This window comes from Saimiri boliviensis, chromosome 9 (genome assembly GCF_048565385.1).
Source record: "Saimiri boliviensis isolate mSaiBol1 chromosome 9, mSaiBol1.pri, whole genome shotgun sequence".
NCBI classification, from domain to species: Eukaryota; Metazoa; Chordata; class Mammalia; order Primates; family Cebidae; genus Saimiri; species Saimiri boliviensis.
The window spans coordinates 62,341,496-62,354,752 of record NC_133457.1 but is presented as its reverse complement, the minus strand read 5'-3'; the positions used below and the strand labels follow the sequence as shown (position 1 = coordinate 62,354,752).

The window sequence follows — 13,257 nt, the reverse complement described above, 5'->3', positions numbered from 1 at the left end:
AAATTTAAATGCTTTAAAATAATATAAATAATTTTAAAATAATACCAAATTCATGGTGTTCTTGCTATCATAGATTTTGCTGACAGAAATTCAAAATGATCAGTTCTGCTTAAAAAATAACAAGCTGGGCGTGGTGGCTCACGCCTGTAATCCCAGCACTTTGGGAAGCCGAGGCGGGTGGATCACAAGGTCGGGAGTTTGAGACCAGCCTGACCAACGTGGTGAAACCCTGTCTCTACTAAAAATACAAAAATTAGCTGGGCGTGGTGGCGCATGCCTGTAATCCCAACTACTCAGGAGGCTGAGACAGGAGAATCACTTGAACCCAGGAGATGGAGGTTGCAGTGAGCCAAGATCTCACCACTGCACTCCAACCTGGGCAACAGAGCGAGACTCCGTCTCAAAAAATAATAATAAAATTCACAACTACTGCTTGTTCTCTAAGATAAAAGATCATTTGTTCATAAGCAAACCTAAATTTCCCTCTCTAGAAATGTAAATTCTTGTTTGAAAAAACGCAGTTATCACAGAATGAATACACATATGGAGCTGTATGTATACAGAAATTGTAGCTGGCCTCATGCCACATAGCTGTGGTTGGAACAGTCATTCCTGGTTCCTTTCCTTACTTTTGTATGGGTAAGCCAGTGGGAATCATGTGGCCAAGACTGTGAATGTCATCTTTTCTTTTGGCAAACCAATTTTGCTTTTCCTGTTCATCACAGACTTTCCCTTTTGGTTAAGTTTCTTTATCGGCTTTATTTTTATTTCTTCCCTCAAACCCCCTTCCTTTTCTTTCTGCTCTTTTATTACTTCTCTTCCCCTCTTCCTCTGCAGGAGAAGCAGCGCATGCAGCAGAAAATAGACACCATGACAAAAGAGGTGTTTGACCTCCAGGAGACACTTCTTTGGAAAGATAAAAAAATTGGGGTATGAGATGAAATTGGGCTTTGGTTAGAAGCTCATTGATGAGGACTACAACAATGGAATTTAAGTTAGAGATTCAAAAAAACCTGTCCTTTTGATTATTCTTGAACATTTACACAGTATGAAAAAATGAACAAGCAGGAGATAGAAAGAGACTCCCATGGGAAAACCTGATGTTGTGCCTGGAAAGAACTCTACTTTTCAGCCAACACTAGGCTTGTAAAACGTGTAAGTAGGAACTTTTAAAGGAAATTTCTCTGTATTCCCTTAGAATTCCTTTTTTTTTTTTTTTTTGAGATGGAGTCCCCACTGTGTCCCCCAGGCTGAAGTGCAGTGGTATGATCTCAGCTCACTGCAACCTCCGCCTCCTGGGTTCAAGTGATTCTCCTGCCTCAGCCTCCCCAGTAGCTGGGATTACAGCCACACATCAGCACACCCAGCTAATGCTTTGTGTTTTTAATAGAGCTGGGATTTCACCATGTTGGCCAGGCTGGTCTCCTGACCACCTCACCTCAGGTGATCCACCCACCTCGGTCTCCCAAAGTGCTTGGATTATAGGTGTGAGCCACCATGCCTGGCCTCCCTTAGGATTCTTATCCAGAAACAGCCACAAGCATTCAGTTCAAACTCTGTGGTTAACTTGATATCCTTACATTACAAGAATTTGGATAAGAAGAGAGTAGGTGGGAGGAAGTTATTAGCATCCTATAAATTGTTGGTGAATAAAATAGGAAGAGATTAAAATCAATTTAATTACAGAAATGGATAGGAATGTAAGACTTCCTAGGGTGGCTGTCTGTAATTATAACCACAGATCTCCCCCAAGTAAGGACCCAGATAAATGAAATGTCTTCATTGCTGTTTTGCTAAGTCTTGCAGGTAGATTTGCACATACACCAAAGGCTGGAAAAAATTCCCTCCAGTTCATCTCATGTGGACTTTGATTGGTAGTCCCATCACCTGGCTGAGCTGTCTGTTCTGCAGTAGGGGAACCACTTAGCCATAGCTGCCAGAGGCTTACCTTGTCAGGGAAAGGCAGAGGAAACAACATGTAAGAAAATTCTTGTTCTGCTTAAGGTTAGGTGGGATAGGGAATAGTTGTTAAAGATCCCTGAAAGCATCTCTGAGAGACATGCCTGGATATGTAACCCTCTGGATCATACCCTCAGAATGTTGTTAGAAACATTCTGAAGCCCAACCAGTGGTTAGCAGGATCCAGTCTTTTTCATCACTCCAAGGACCTCTGTCATTAATATACACATGGGAAGATGCCATTACCTCTTAAGAGTTTGTAGACTCATGCCTGTAATCCTAGCACTTGGGAGGCCAAAGATCGAGAGTTGCTTGAGGCCAGGAGCTTGAGACCAGCTTGGGCAACATAGAGAAACCCATCCTGTGTCTACAAAAGAATTTTAAAATTTGCAGAGCATGCACCTGTAGCCCCAGCTACTTAGGAGGCTGAGGTGGGAGGATCACTGGAGCCCACAAGATTGAGGCTGGAGTGAGCTATGATCGTGCCACTGTACCCCAGCCTAAGCAACAGAGTGATACCCTTTCTTTAAAAATAAAAAAAGTTTGGACTAGGCGTAGTGGCTCAGACCTGTGATCCCAGCACTTTGGGAGGCTAAGGTGGGTGCCTGGCCTAGAATAGGCTTCTTTTAGGACTTTACAGTAGTTTTCTTTTACACAGATCTGTATGTCCAGGATTTCTAGCTTGTATGAGTGCCTTAGTATTTTAAACTGATGATCTTAGACCAGCCATAGAAACCCTTCAAATGTCTCAGTTTGAAATATAAATTATTTGGCTTTTATTTGGAGAATATTTTATTTTATTTTAGTATTTTTTTTTTGAAATAGAGTTTTGCTCTTGTTACCCAGGCTGGAGTGCAATGGTGCCATCTCAGCTCACCGCAACCTCCGCCTCCTGGGTTCAGGCAATTCTCCTGCCTCAGCCTCCTGAGTAGCTGGGATTACAGGCACGCGCCACCATGCCCAGCTGACTTTTTGTATTTTTAGTAGAGATGGGGTTTCACCATATTGACCAGGATGGTCTCGATCTCTTGACCTCATGATCCGCCTGTCTCGGCCTCCCAAAGTGATGGGGTTACAGGCGTGAGCCACCACGCCCGGCCCTAGTATTCTTTTTTTGAGGTGGAATTTCTCTCTCTTCCCCAGGCTGGAGTGTAGTGGCATGATCTCGGCTCATTGCAACCTCCACCTCCCAGGTTCAGTCGATTCTCCTGCCTGAGCCTCCTGAGTAGCTGGGACTACAGGCATGCACAACCACATCCAGCTAATTTTTGTATTTTTAGTAGAGACAGAGTTTCACCAGGTTGGCCAGGCTGGTCTCAAACTCCTGACCTCAAGTGATCTGCCCACCTTGGCCTTCCAAAGTGGTGGTGTTACAGGCCTTCCAAAGTGGTGGTGGTACAGGCATGAGCCACTGCCTGACCAGAATTTTAGATTACATGTAGTTGTTAAGAAATTAAACAGGGCTAGGCGCGGTGGCTAATGCCATTAATCCCTGCACTTTGGGAGGCCGAGGATGGTGGATCTCTTGAGGTCAAGAGTTGGAGACCAGCCTTACCAACATGTTGAAACCCTGTCTCTACTAAAAACACAAAAATTAGCTGGTGTGGTAGTGCACACCTGTAACCCCAGCTACTCGGGAGGCTGAGGCAGGACAATCACTTGAACCCAGGAGGGAGAGGTTGCAGTGAGCTGAGATCACGTCACTGTGCTCCAGCCTGGGCAACACAGCAAGACCCTGTCTCAAAAAAAAAAAAAAAAAGAAGAAAGAAAGGAAACTTATCAGTGAGATCCTATATATTCTTTGCTTAATTTTCCCCAAATGTAACATCTTACAAAACTACAGTACAATATCACAACCAGGATATTGCCCTTGATACAGAACATTTCCATCACCATCATTGTAAGCGATTTCTCTTCCTCTTGCCTTTTTATAGTCATAACCTTTATCTCCCCTTCCCTCCCAAGCCCTGAGAACCACTAAGCTTTTCTCCATTTGTATAGTTTTGCCATTTTAAGAATATGATAAAAATGGAATTATATAGTATAAACCTTTTGGAATCACCCCTTTTCACTCTGTATAAAGTCCCTCAAGATTCGTCCAAGTTGTTGAATCACCAGTTGACTCTATTTTTTTAATTTGAAAAATTGTGCTAAAACACAAATAACATAAAATTTACCATTTTAACTAGTTTCAAGTGTACAGTTCAGTGGCATTGAGTACATTCATGTTGTTGCGCTACCATCACCACCATCAGAACTTTTTCATCCTCCCCAACTGAAATCTGTACCCGTGAAACACTTTAGTCCCTTCCCCCAAACCCCAGCGTCCACTATTCCACTTTCCGTCTCTGTGAATGTGAATACTGTAGGTACTTGGTATAAGTGAAATCATACAGTATCTGATTTACTTCACTTAGCATAATGCCCTGAAGGTTCATGTTGCAGCCTATGTCAGAATGTCCATCCCTTTTAAGGCTGAATCATATTCCATTATGTATATACCACATTCTTCTGTTGAGGTATCGACACATGTACCTTTTGGCCATTGTGAATAATGCTGCTATGAACACAGGTGTACAAATAACCCTTCAAGACTCTGCTTTCCGTTGTTTTCAGTATGTACCCAGAAGCGGAATTGCTGGAGTGGGTCCCCTTCCCTCCCCACAGTAATTCTGTGTTTAATGTTTTTGAGTAACAGCTATACCTAGTGTTCTGTAGCAGCTGTACCATTTTACATTCCTACCACTAGTGAACAAGGGTTCCAATTCCTCCATGTCCTTGCTAACATCTGTTATCATTATAATACAAGGGCAGTGGTCCTCCCTTGACTTAAAAGACACATCTTCAGTATGCTCAGCGACTACTTAATGAATCATTTGTCTCTAGCTTCATTTTCAGGATGAAGACGTATGTCCATTATTCCTAGGTTAAAGTGCAGTTCATTAGTGCTGCTCTTAACTCTAGCTCCACTGTGGTTCTAAACACCTGGAGCCCATGTGTAGAACAACTTGCGTATCTCTACAGTCCAGGCCCAGGAGAAACTCACTCCCATTCTGACCAAAGATGTTTGTTCCCCAATACAATTATGTGGCGAATTAACCTTTTGCCCAAAAGTTCAGCCCATTGCTCACATCCTTTTGGCTCCTGGATGGTAGAATTTGAGGTTAGGTCAGGGATAAAGAATTATTTTGAACTCTACCAGCATGTACTTTTTACCCTAAAAAAATTCTATAGGAGCTATTGTTGCATGCAAACACAAGGGTAGTGGTTATATGGTCAGGTAATAGGGAAGATTTTAGAGTTAGCGTGAATACTTTGATCAAATTATAAGGTATTTTAGTAGTCCTCAAACTTTGTGGTGAAATGGGTGAATTTACAGGATGTATTTTATTTTCCCATCTATAATTATGGGAAGAGGAAATTTAAAGACTGAAGGTAAAAATAAAACCCAGTGCAATAAGACGTGGAAGAGGAGCAAATGTCATGTATATAATTTGCTAGAATTCCCAGTTTCAAATTGGCCTGTTCCTCAGAGGTCTTTTATATCCAGTGGTGGTGTTTATATATAGCATGTTGTGACAGTGATCATTTACCCAGTAATATGTGGTGACACATGGCATAACTATGCATGCAGACAGCAGTAACCAAAAATACCTAACCCATAGAGATTAAAGTGACACTCAACATATGGGAAAGTATTGTGCTTTGTCTTCGCAGTGTTTCATTTATTATTAATTATTAATGTAATGGAGTGTTAATACTGGCTAGACGGTGCTAGAAATCCACATTGTTAATTCACAGGCAGACTTGAGACACATCGTATAGTGTGAATGTAAATCGTTGAAAGGAAGTCAGAGATTGACATTGCAGTTTGGATAAGTGAAGGGTAGGATTTGTCCTATGGACTGCTTTCCCAGCATCATCTGGGCCAACAATAAGGGAATATAATGTGGCCTTCATAGGGCTGTGATATTTAAAAAACTATGCAAGGGCTTTGGAAACAAGAAGAACAAGATTCATTTTCTGGCTTTGCCACTTACTGTGACTTTGGGCAAAAAATAACCACTCTGAGCCTCAGTTTTCTGATCTGCTAAATGGTGATAATACAGGTACTTCACAGGATATGTAGAGGTTTCATATATAAAATAACATGAGAGAAATTATATGAATAGTGCCTGCCATATAATTTGTGCTATACAAATGGTAGTTGCTCTCATCCCTTATTTACTTGCTACCTATTTGGTTGCAAAATAGGATTAAAATGATTTTTTAAATTGCCCAACTATTCAGCCATCAGTAACTCAGCAGTTAGTTGTCCCACTTCCAAATCCAGTGAACTGAGAGGAAAGTTATTTGTTGTAGTTTAACTTCTTGGGTTAATAGGAATGCTTTCAGAAGACATTAAATATATGAACAAAAGTATGTGGGGAAAGGCTTTTTCAAATAGGCCAGTTGTCAGATTCCTGCATAGGATACTTACCTTGTGTGTTTTTTTTGTTTGTTTGTTTGATTTTCTTTGAGACAGATTCTTGCTCCGTCGGCCAGGCTGGAGTGCAGAGTCGCAATCTCAGCTCACTGCAACCACCGCCTCCCGAGTTCAAGATTTTTCTGCCTCAGCCTCCCAAGTAGCTGGGACTACAGGCATGTGCCACCACGCCCAGCTAAATTTTTTGGTATTTTTAGTACAGACAGGGTTTCACCATGTTAGCCAGGATGGTCTCGATATCCTGACCTTGTGATCCACCTGCCTCAGCCTCCCAAAATGTTGGGATTACAGTGAGCCACTGCACCCAGCCCCTTGGATGTATTTTTAATTCTGGGTTATTTTCTTTTACAATAGATTTTATTTTTTTATGGTAAATTTTATTTTTCATTGATGGCCAAAGTATGTTCCTGCTTCTGCATTGTCCTCAGCTGACTGTTGTGAGATTAAGGAAAGGGCAGGGAATTTACAAATGAAATCACCAACCTACTCCTCCTGAACTATCCCTCTGGGCATAACAGGCAGTGCGTTACCCTAATTTATGCCTACTTTATGCCTCTGCCCTTGGGTTGGGTGCTATTATTCCTTGCTTTTCAGGTAAGGAAACTGAGGCATAGGACAAGTGTGTGCCAGGACCCAAACCTGATTCTGAAATCCATATTCTGTAACTGTCTATAGCTTGGCTGTATTTATTTTGTCACTGTTTTGTTTTTCACATTTTGGGAGTATAACAGAAAACCAAATCTCAGTTATATTTAATTAAATTTTCAGAAACGATCCTTGAATCCTTTTGGAGGTTAACTATCTTAAATTAAGTGGTATTTGAGCATTTTGCCACACTACTTGGAGAACAATCTATAGCCAGGATTTAGTTAGAATACCTTATGTATAACAGTTCTTTTTATTCCAGAATATTTTTTTTAAATCAGCTATATTCTTTTTTTTTTTTTCTTTGAGACGGAGTTTCGCTCTTGTTACCCAGGCTGGAGTGCAATGGCGCGATCTCGGCTCACCGCAACCTCCGCCTCCTGGGTTCAGGCAATTCTCCTGCCTCAGCCTCCTGAGTAGCTGGGATTACAGGCACGCACCACCATGCCCAGCTAATTTTTTGTATTTTTAGTAGAGATGGGATTTCACCATGTTGACCAGGTCTCGATCTCTTGACCTCGTGATCCACCCGCCTCGGCCTCCCAAAGTGCTGGGATTACAGGCGTGAGCCACCGCGCCCGGCCAAAATCAGCTATATTCTTGAATAAACTATTTTAGTTAAACATGAAATGTGGGTTTTGTTCACCAAATAAAAATGTACAGGCAGTAAGGAAAGTTTTATTTTACTCTGGCTGCTATCTTCATCTTTCTTCTCCTGTTTTGTTTTGGTTTTGTTTTGTTTCATTGACTGGAAAACAAAGATTTATTTCCCTGCTTGATTTTAAACAGGCTTTGCCAAATTGATGCCTGAGAACCAGTTTCTATGAGAACTCTCTTCTGGAGATGTACAACCATGTAACTCTGTATCTCCTCTCATATCCGACTGCTTGTTTCCAATCTTTTGACTGCTTCCTTGCTTTTTATGCCTTTATCTTTGCTTATTTGAATTAGGTACTTCTCTGCCACCTTTCACCTGCTCTTTTTCTGTGCCATTGTTTTCCTTGCTACCCTACCTAAAACCAGGCCCTAGAGAAACAGAAAGAATACATTGCCTGCCTTAGGAATGAGCGAGATATGCTCAGAGAGGAGCTGGCTGACCTGCAGAAGACAGTGAAGACGGGAGAGGTAGGTTAGCATGAGCCTGGAGTTCAGGTCCCTCGCTGCTGTACTCTGGCTTTCTTCCTTTCACCCTGCCATCTTTCCTAGCCTGAATACAAACTACAGTGTTTATTCCTAATCCAGATTTGGTAGTTTTAAGCTATTTCTTCCACAGAGCTATATTCCATGTAACTGATTCTAACCAGATTTTACCTGTGGCAAACATGTATTGTTGCAGAATTACCTCAAAGAGCTTACTGCTTCCATATGGGCCTTTTGTGATGGTGGGTTTTTCTTCTCCTGCAGAAACATGGCTTAGTTATAATCCCCGATGGCACTCCCAATGGTGATGTCAGTCATGAACCAGTGGTTGGAGCCATCACTGTTGTGTCTCAGGAAGCTGCTCAGGTCTTGGAGTCAGCAGGAGAAGGGCCGCTAGGTAAGATACTGGTTGCTATGTTGACATGGATGAATGTTGTCCTATTGGGTTTTCTGCTTTTTCATATTCCAGCTTGGAATACAAAAACAGCATAAAGGTTGTCTGAGACTCAAGTGGATCCTTAACCAGAAGAATCTGGGCACCTTAGCACACTGTCTTCAGACATCCTTGACCTTGGGAAACCAGCATCTGAGTCATTGTAAGGCAATAAGTGTAACTATAAGGTCCGTGGATGGAAGTATTGTGGGTCTATACACATTGCTTTTTACTTAACTGCAAACTTTCTGCAAAGGATAGTCTAGTCTACCTGTGCTAGGGGAGCAGGAGGCTGGCAGACTTCCCTTGGAACATCTGGTTTTACGTTCCACTACTTACTCCAGGTGCCTCTTTTCCACCACATTTCTTTTTTTTTTTTTTTTTTTGAGATGGAGTTTCGCCCTTGTTACCCAGGCTGGAGTGCAATGGCGCGATCTCGGCGCACCGCAACCTCCGCCTCCTGGGGTCAGGCAATTCTCCTGCCTCAGCCTCCTGAGTAGCTGGGATTACAGGCACGTGCCACCATGCCCAGCTAATTTTTTGCACTTTTAGTAGAGACGGGGTTTCACCATGTTGACCAGGATGGTCTCGATCTCTCGACCTCGTGATCCACCCGCCTCGGCCTCCCAAAGTGCTGGGATTACAGGCTTGAGCCACCGCGCCCGGCTCCACCACATTTCTTAAGCCAAGAAACAGATGACCAAAAAGATAGATATCAGAGAAGTGTGATTTCCAGAGTCTCAACCTCTTAAATTTAACCTTTTGAGAATGACACCTCTCTCCAGGAAACTCCAAAGTTGCTGACAAGCCTCTCCAAGAAACCAAAGCCACCCATCCACTGACCCCACTAAGAAATCTACTCTAGAGGAAGAAAAATGGCACACATAGATACTGTATTATTAGCTAACTTTTATTTTTTAAAAAACAATTTTTTCCCTTTTCATTTTGTTTTCATATATGTGTTAGCTTCTTAGAGGAGTGAGCAATGTGTGAAGCAAACTGAGAAACATTTTAAAAGTGAGCACATCCTCTAATGTGGAGCATTCCAGAAACATGATTGTAGGGTACTTTGAATAAAGCAGGATGCTGGGTGAGGGTGAGCAAGAGAGATCTGGAGAATGGAAAGAGAATATGGCCATAGGCAGCCCAGGGTGCTTCCCCGTGGCTGTTTCCCTGGTCTGCAGGTCCAAACAGGCAGATCTGCTTGGAAGGTGCAGAAGAAACCAGGATCTATATATGGCTGTGACCCTACCTGTTTATAGAGGGTAGTGGCTGGCCAGCTGTCAGCTGCTTTTTTAACTGCACCACGGTATTTCTTCAGCTTAAGGGGCCTATTTTAATGCAGGCTTGGGAAGAGTCAACCCCTCCAGAGGCCAGGAGTGAGCCCTAATGTTGCTGCTACCAAGCCTCAGATCATCCATGGATGCCCACATCTTTTTTTTTTTTTTTTTTTTCTTGAGACAGAGTCTCACCTGGTTGCCCAGGCAGGAATGCAATGGTGTGATCTCAGCTTACTGCATTGTGCAACCACTGTCTCCCGGGTTCAAACAGCTTTCTGAGTAGCTGGGATTACAGGCACCTGCGATCATGCCTGGTTAATTTTTCTATTTTTTTTAGTAGAGACAGAGTTTCACCATGTTGGCCAGGCTGGTCTCGACTCCTGACCTCAAGTGATCCACTCACCTAGGCCTTCCAAAAGTGCTGGGATTACAGATGTTAGCCACGGCGTCTGGCCCAGCTGCCCACATTTTGGAGTGGGTCCCCTTCCCTCCCCATTGGCTTTTGGGGACTTTGCTTCCTCCACTATTGTGTTCCTCTCTTTTCTCTCCTCCAGCTTCCTTCGCCCAGTCCTGCTGTTAGCCATCTTCTTTCACATATTTGGCTGTCTTCCGCTAAGGGCTCAGCCTGTGGGAACACATTTGACATTTGAGTTGTCTGTCTACTAGTGAAGACTTGAAACAAGGAAATGACTTCCTTTGTACTTCAGTTTGTCTTTAAGTGGCAAATCACTGCTTTGGGGAGCAAATGTTGCTTTGGTGTCCTGACAAGTATCAGTTGTGTGGAAGTACGTTTTAGATAATTAGGAACTGTTCTGTAATGCTACTAAAACCTTTATTTCTTTAGATATTCATAGCTGTAAGTAGTGTAGCTTATCAGGTAATATTACCCGTTTACATACCATATCATCACATTTAGTTTACGATCTTTTTCATTTGTTTTAGATGTAAGGCTACGAAAACTTGCTGGAGAAAAGGAGGAACTGCTGTCACAGGTAAAGGTATTCTTTCTTTTTTTTAAGAGAAAAAGAAAAAATAATAATAATAATAAAAAAGAATGAAGGAGAGGAAGAAAGAGGAAGAGAAAGAGGGAGAGAGAACGGGGGTGTTGCTTTGTTGCCTGGGCTAGAATGCAGTCTAAAAATGGGTATGCCTGTAACTGTGCTTAATAATGGAGACACGAAAAAGATGAGGGAAGAAAATAACAAGCAAGCAGCCAACCAATATTTCATTTAAACCTCTAAGTAGGTGTGATGTGGTACTGATAAGTGTGTGTATTTTGTGTATTTAAAGTGGAGAGTTCTATAAATGTTAATTAAGTTTACTTGTTCCGGATCCGAGTTCAAGTCTTGGATGTCATTGTTAATTTTCTGTCTCACTGATCTTGTCTAATGTTGATGCTGAAGTTTCCCACTATTATTGGGAAACTTAATATATGTGAGTTTAATACTGCCATTTAATGTTAGCTGGCTGTTTTGCCCATTAGTTGATGTAAATTCTTCATTATGTTGATGCTCTTTACTTTTTGGTATTTTTTAGAAAGGCTGATACTGGTTGTTCCTTTACGTATGTAGTGGTTCTTTCAGAAGCTCTTGTAAAGCAGGCCTGGTGGTGATGAAATCTCTGAGTACTTGCTTGTTCACAAAAGATTTTATTTTTCTTTCACTTATGAAGCTTAGTTTGGCTGGATGTGAAATTCTGGGTTGAAAGTTCTTTTCTTTAAGGACGTGGAATATTGGCCCCCACTCTCTTCTGGCTTGTAGGGTTTCTGCTGAGAGATCTGCTGTGAGTCTGATAGGCTTCCCTTTGTGGGTAACCTGACCTTTCTCTCTGGCTGCCCTTAGTATTTTCTCCTTCATTTCAACCCTGGTGAATCTGACAATTATGTGCCTTGGGGCTGCTCTTCTTGAGGAATATCTTTGTGGTGGTCTCTGTATTACCTGGAGTTGAATATTGTCCTGCCTTGCTAGGTTGGGAAAATTTTCTTGAATAATATCCTGAAGCGTATTTTCCAGCTTGGATTCATTCTCTTTGTCACATTCAGGTACACCTATCAAACGTAGATGAGGTCTTTTCACATAGTCCCATATTTCTTGGAGACTTTCTCGTTCCTTTTTATCCTTTTTTCTCTAATCTTGTCTTCTCGTTTTATTTCATTGAGTTGGTCTTCGACCTCCGATATCCTTTCTTCTGCTTGATCAGTTCAACTGTTAAAACTTGTGCATACTTCTTGAAGTTCTCGTGTTGTTTTTCAGCTCCATTAATTCACTTATATTCCTCTCTAAATTGTGTATTCTTGTTAGCATTTTGTCAAACCTTTTTTCAGAGTTCTTAGTTTCTTTGCATTGGGTTAGAACAAGTTCTTTTAACTCACAGAAATTTCTTATTATCCACCTTTTGAAGCCTGCTTCTGTTAATGGAACACACTCATTTTCCATCAAGCCTCGTTCCGTTGCTGATGAGGAACTGTGATCCTCTGTAGAGGGAGAGGCGTTCTGATTTTGGGTATTCTCAGCCTTTTTAGGCTGTTTTCTTCCCTTTGTTGTAGATTTATCCATCTGTGGTCTTTATAATTAGCGTCTTTGTAATTGGGTTTCTGAGTGGACATCCAAGTTGTTGATTCCTAGCGCCGGAATCTGAGCAACCCACTGTGCTGGCTAAAACAGCAGCGTTCAGATTGATGGTGCTTTTCTGACTCTGCACCAAGAACCGTCGCACCAAGGCAAAAGCGCCTCGCCAGCCACAAGAGTCGTGCTGGCAACCCGTGGGGCTCCTCTGCTGGGAATCTCCTGGTGCATGAGCAACAAAAATTCATCTGAAAGTGTGGTGTCCTCTCGTTCTCTGCACTTTCACTGGGAGCTACGATCCCGAGCTGCTAGTGATCAGCCATCTTGGATCAGTAAAGGCCTTCTTACTGGAATGTAATATAATTTTTACAAAGTTACATGGTAAAATACTAGCTAACTGAAATGTACATTAGAAAGAATTATGCTTATTTCAAACATCAGTACTCAAGTGAGATCTGAAGGATAGATAATTCATATTTTGCCTCTGTTTTTTCTGTTCTTAAAAAAAAAAAATTTAAGGGCACATAGTGTAAGGAGTCATACAGTTTTCTACAAAGCTTGTTATGAGCATAGCAGTCCCCTGCCCTGGCTCCTGTGTCCTCACCACTGACCATTTCTGTTAAGTGCTGTTAGCTGATTCTTGTGTACTGTCCTTGTATCTCTGTATAACATACTTGTGTTGCTTCTTGATCGTTCTGCTTCAGGCATTCTATATTGACATCCCTTTAGGAAGATGAGGATTTAGCTCTT

The 13,257-nt window shown here is 42.0% G+C and overlaps 1 protein-coding gene across 28 annotated transcripts in view; it reads left to right on the top strand.

Moving 5' to 3' along the window:
* Positions 1-13,257, top strand: part of LRRFIP2 (LRR binding FLII interacting protein 2) — a 137,130-nt gene that overhangs the window by 112,765 nt on the left and 11,108 nt on the right. For 18 of the 28 annotated variants that reach the window (XM_039461907.2, XM_039461906.2, XM_039461897.2 and 15 more), the window contains 4 exons: positions 838-930; positions 8,114-8,215; positions 8,495-8,627; positions 10,886-10,935. In XM_039461907.2, coding sequence (XP_039317841.1) covers positions 838-930; positions 8,114-8,215; positions 8,495-8,627; positions 10,886-10,935 — 378 coding nt within the window. The remainder of the gene's footprint in view (positions 1-837; positions 931-8,113; positions 8,216-8,494; positions 8,628-10,885; positions 10,936-13,257) is intronic. The other 10 variants (XM_039461910.2, XM_039461908.2, XM_074406022.1 and 7 more) reach the window with 2 other exon arrangements.